General features: G+C 49.4%; 1 protein-coding gene across 1 annotated transcript; it reads right to left on the reverse strand.

Moving 5' to 3' along the window:
* Nucleotides 1-404: 404 nt before the first annotated feature.
* Nucleotides 405-2,405, reverse strand: LOC141463399 (intraflagellar transport protein 70B-like). The gene has a single exon (XM_074145764.1). It carries the CDS (start codon nt 2,403-2,405, stop codon nt 405-407), a length of 2,001 nt encoding a protein of 666 aa, XP_074001865.1.
* Between the last annotated feature and the right edge of the window lie 3,262 nt (nt 2,406-5,667).

The following is a 5,667-nucleotide window of genomic DNA, read 5'->3' on the forward strand; positions in this document are numbered from 1 at the left end:
TAAACCAACCCTTTTTCTTCAACTTCTGTGCTGGAAGAGATGGACAAAAATTATTTTTAACTGTTAACCAATGAAAAGAAACTTGGTCAAAATTTCAAAAGGATAAAATATTTTATAGGTAAAAACTCTGTGATATTTTTGTAATGAAGTTCTTGGTTAACACATCTTAAGGCGTACTTAACATGAGAGATTACTGAGAATGCCTCTAGTTATTTGGTGCCGGTTTATTTCATGTAAATATTTTATTTTCCACTGGATGTTGCCAAAATACAGGACAAAATCTTTAAAGGTAAGCAATTAAGAAAAACCCTTACTACCATGGACTACCAGGGTGAGCACCACCTCGCGAGCATAAGAAAAGAACAGACACAAAGTTCTCATTTCTGCTGTACAGGAAATGCCATTTACGCAGTCCACCCAATGATCTTATACATCAGCGCCCTCAAAAGCCTGGCTTCGTAGGTAACCGTATTTTTGCCACTGTGTATCCTCTTCTCTTCAAGGGGTTGTTCAATGACAGCTGGGATGTTTCTCCCATACAGCTCACACTGCTTCAGAAACTGAATGCACTCTTGAATAACGCTGTCACGCAGCATGATCATGTGCTTGGACATGTTCTCCAGCAAGGACAGGAAACACCGCTTGGCGTAATACCATGTATCAGTGCTCAGTTTTTTGTTATACGGCTCCAGGCTTTTAATGACCCTTGAAATACCAAAGTCATAGTTTCCCTTCACGCAGTAGAGGGTACCAATAACTAGATTGACAATGCAAAGATGGTAGATATTTTTATCAGGATCATCATAGGACAGTTTCTCTTCTCCCTTCTCAATCTTCCTCATCAGTTCCTCTGCGTCTTCATTTTGGCTTGTCAGGATGTAGGAAACGCAGAGGTTAGCTAACACAATGGCACTGACATGGAGAATGTTGTCACAGTGCCTTTTAACTATTGGCTCGTAGAAGCTAATGGCCTCTTTATACTTACTTTCCTGCATGAAGAGCACGTGAGCCACGTTGAGTTTCCACACTTCGTGTTCATTACAGAACTCCACCGATTTGCGGAAAATCTTTTCTACCATGGTGTAGTTCTTCATGTCCCAGTAGATCTTTGCCTGGGCCATCAAGACAGGTACATATTTATCCAGAGTCTCATCGTACTCATTAACTGCCTTTTTTACAGCTTCATCATCCCAGTTTTGCCTTGCTTCCTGTACCTGCTTTGTGAGTTTTCTCAGCTGCTCGGTCAGTGTCCCTGCTGAATCATCTAGTTTGTGGAAAGCCTCCTCAGGGGCAGTTTGACAAGTAATAATGGCATCCAAGAAGTTGTACAAGTAAGGCGTGAGCAGTTTGTAGGTCAGATGGGCATTCTCTGCCAGCACATCAGCTGCCAGGTCGTAGTACTGATGCTTGCAATAGAGTAGCAGCAAGTTTCCAAAAGTTTCTGGCGGACAGGGGTTCTGCAGCAAAAGAAATTGCAGTTTCTCAAACCCTTCAGTGGGCTGACTGTCCATGTTCATTAGTGCTTGGTTGTGCAGCGTGACTGGATCCAACTCCTCTTCAGCCCTTGGCGGCATGTCTGTCAGTGCCTCCTGGGCTGCTTTCAGGTTGTGCAGCTGGTACTCAATGGCCGCCTTGAGGTTGAAGGCCTCCACCAGGGCCGTGCGGTGCAGGAGCAGAGTGTTGCCTACGCTGCGGACATCAATGCCCTCAGTGTTCATGCCCACGCTGAGCTCTGGGTGCTGGTGGATGCCACGCTCTATGATATCAGAGATGTGTTTGAGGGCAGGGATATACTGCTTAGCGGCGTAGCAGCACAGCGCCATATTGTAGGACAGCTCAGGGCAGTAACCCAACACTTGCATGGCACCGGCAAACTTGCTGCTGGCCTCTTCGTGCCGCCCCTGCCGGTACAGCAGGCAGCCCAGGTTGATCTCGGCATCAGCCCGCTCTGAGGGGTCCTCAGCTGCTCCAGGGCCACTGTCCGCAGTGGTGGCGAGGGCCTCCTCCACAAGGCTCTTGGCAGCTGGGAGGTCACCCTGGGCATAGTAGATAGCCGCCCGCAGACGCAGGGTCCGGCCCTGGTAGGCAGGGAGGTCCAGCAGCGGGCCCACGGCCCGCAGGGCCTCGGCATAGAGCCCGGCCTTGTAGAGAGCCTGCGCCTGGTAGAGCCGGTAAGCCTCTAGCTCGGGGTGCAGCGCCGCCAGCTGCTCGTAGCACTCGGCCGCCGCCGCGAAGTCCTGCAGCTGGTAGTAGCAGTAGCCCAGCAGGGAGAGGCCGCCCCGGGAGCGGCAGCTCTTCTGCAGCTCGCGGCTCAGCAGCGACACTGCCTCCCCGCACCGCCCGCTGCCGATCAGCCCGTAGACGACAGCGGTGTACTGCCCGTCGGGCACCGGCGCGGCCTCCATCGCCGCTGCCACGGCAACGGGCCCGCCGGAGCGGAAGCGGAAGCCGAAGCCGGGCTCCTCACTGCCATGGCAACGCCCGAGCGGAAGTACACCCTATGCCGGCGGCCGTTCCCCCGGAAGCAGAAGTGTGCGCTGGGACTGGCCGCGGGGCATGGCGGGAGCTGTGGTGCCCGGGGTGAGGCGGCGGTGGGCGAGCGGGCCTGGTGCAGCACCGGTGCTGCCTCCCCTCCGCCCTCCTGACCTCCCCCCCCTCCGCCACTCCAGTGGGCTGCGGCGTCGCCGAAGGCGGGAGTGCTGGAGGGGAGGGGTCGGGCGGCGGGTCTCGGTGTGTCCCGGGAGAGCGGCCGCATCCTGGGTGTTTGCCGGCAGTTTTCTGTTCCCCGCCGTGCTTTTATCTCCCGGGTCGTGACAACGGGCGGTTCGGTGACGGTTCCACGTTGGCTCACAGAGAGCGTACCTCCTGAAAGCGCCGCCTGGGCCTAAATGCCTGCCCCATAAAATCGACTCCTTTCCGGCTGAACGCTGGGTGGTGGTTGTGGGAGGCAGTAGGCGGTGGTGTGAAAGCAGCCGGCCCTGCGCTAAGGGCGCAGTCCTGGAACACGGGCAGTAAGTGTGTTAGTGCTGTCATGGGCTTTTTGAACATGGAACATCCCCTTTACTGCCTGTCAAGATTCAAAGTTTGTTGTGGTTGGTGGATGTTTGTACCTTAGCACCATCTGCCAGCTCTCCCGCAGCTTAAAAAAAAGTAGAAGAAAATTATTTCCAACTTTCCTGAAACTATTTCAATGTCGTCACTGTTCTTTGGAGAGATGTTCCCCACCCCCTTAATGGTATTTCTGCTGAACAGTGATACACGTCCAGTATCACAGACTGGATAATCTGTGTCACTTCTGTACGCACAAATGGCTCTGTTAGAGCCACCAGCCAGATTTGCTTCCTGGTCATTCCAGACTGATGCCAGGTGTACCCAGCGAAGTCAGGTTTGCTCCCGGGCATGCGTGTTGCAACCTCAAGTTTCAAAACTTGTATCTGAGCTGCTCAGACACGTGTGTTTTCACTGCACTTCTATTTGCGATTCAGTAATAAAGAGATACGGCTCCGATTCATCCCAATGAGGTAGTTGCAAAGAAAAAAAAAATAAATCACAGCAAACCATTAAAATGATTTATTTATTTTTTTTTAGAGAGACCAAGTTGTTAATTTCAAAAACATGCTTTAGAAAGCTGAATCAGCATTGTTTGATTACTAAAGCAAAAAAATGAGGGTAACGGTCTTAAAATGCAAAAAGGAAAAGGATGCAGAAGTCATAAGTTCTACATTTGGAAAGTATGTAGGACTCGCTTGCATTAGAAAATACAGTATTTCTCTGCGTGTGTCAGTTGTTTCCCATAGGCAAAGGTTCAAAGCTGATAATGGTATTCCCTGCACAACCGTAAGATGCAGTGTCCAACATGCTTAAAAATTGGTAATTAAATAGAAAGTAAGCCAAAAAAGAAAAGGTAACAAGCAATATAAAGTATGTGTTCCAATACTGGCACATTCAAGTGATGGAAATCTCTGGGGTCTCTCATTTCAGCTGATTCATACCTCCCATTTCATTGTTACGTTAGAAAACCATTCACATGATTTTACTGTTAAAAATCTTCTGTTTATTTGACAAAGCCAATTCAAAAAACATCTTGCTCCATATTTTCTTGCCCAGAATACTCTAAGCATTGGAAGCGTCTGATTGATAGTGTGTTTTACATAACTTTGAAATAAACCTGTTCTAAAATTTCACTCAATGCATAAATGATCTATCAGTAACTAAAACTGGTTTAATTTTATGAAGGGAAAAATAAGTATTTGGCCTGTAGACTGAAACACTCCTATTTTTCCACTAGGGTGAATTTGTCTAAATATTACAAATGACGTTAGGCATTGGTGGTTGCAGTTTTCAAAAAATAGTTTGTGAGTACTAGTATTGGCTTTGTTGATAACTACAGGCACGTTATGAGATTGCAGTGCACTACAAGAAGGAGCAATTAGCAAGGTCACCAGTCCAGAAAAACGCAGCCCCTGTTTCAAGGACACCGTCTGAAGGAATACCTGAGCTAAAATGAAATGTACTCCTCTACAGCTATTTTCTGCAGGGCACAAAACAGACCAACGACCTTCTCAGCAAGAGCCCTGGCCCTGTCATTAGTAGGCGTTGGCTGTGACGGAGCTGCGTGGGGACTTCAGTGTCCCATTGCCACATGAGGCATCCAGGTTACAGTTCCGTGAGCTACTGCTGTCTAACCTTCTAAGTGAAGGTTAGGATTCTGCTTTGGAGCAGGAGCAAAACCACATCCTGACAGAAGCAGACGTCTACAGCTCGATCACATTCTGTTGAAGCTGTTCTGTTCTGCCTGTCAGTCCCAGGCTGGGAGAAAGGCAAAACGATGGGGCGCTTTTAGGGGAAACTGTCTGATTTTACTACTCGAATTACAGCCAAAGACACCTCTTGGACGTCTCATTTTCAGAAGGTGGGAAACTCTTCTGTCTGAACCACAGGAGAGCTTCTGCCCCAGGTGCTCCTCGCCTTGAACAGTGTTAGGTTTTCTGGTGGGGTCACAGTGTCCTGTTGCAGGGGAGGGCTTTAATTACATATGAGCCCCTCCTGAGCTCTTCCCCGGCAGCCTGGCTGCTCTGTGCATCTCCCAGGAGTGAAGCAGAAATCGGGGCTGTACCCATCTCCTCGCTGAGCGCACGTGAGGGGCTTTGGCAGGAGGGCAGGAGACAAGCCCACCCTTCTGACTCCCCACAGTCTGGTGGGGAAGGTGTACATGCAGTTCAAAAGCCTGTTTCAAATCAAGTATGATTTGACATCAAGCTCCTTCCTGAATACCCTACGCAATGCTAGGGCGTTTATGCTTTTGCATTTTTTTTTTAATTCATGAGGAAAGGTTGATTTTGGTCAGCAGCCTCGCAGGTGGGAATCCTGAGTGGAATTACTGTGTGGCCTGAACTATCTTTGAGGATGGGGATGAAGACCCAGATCTTCTCCTGAGAGTTTTCTGCTGATAAAGTGAGGGCTGCTGGCCGGCTCCTGTGAGACCTCACGGTCTGTACTTCATGAGACAAGAAACCTGACCGAGTTCGGGGTGCGGTTAGTACTACTCAGTAGGACACCTAGAAAAAAACGCATTGCTGTTGAACCAGCTTGAAGCTCCTTTCGGGGAGAATGAAGCCCCTGTGACCTGTGTCCACGTGCTCACCACATTTTAGCATTGGAATTGTA

This window comes from Numenius arquata, chromosome 3 (assembly GCF_964106895.1).
Source record: "Numenius arquata chromosome 3, bNumArq3.hap1.1, whole genome shotgun sequence".
Taxonomy (NCBI): Eukaryota; Metazoa; Chordata; class Aves; order Charadriiformes; family Scolopacidae; genus Numenius; species Numenius arquata.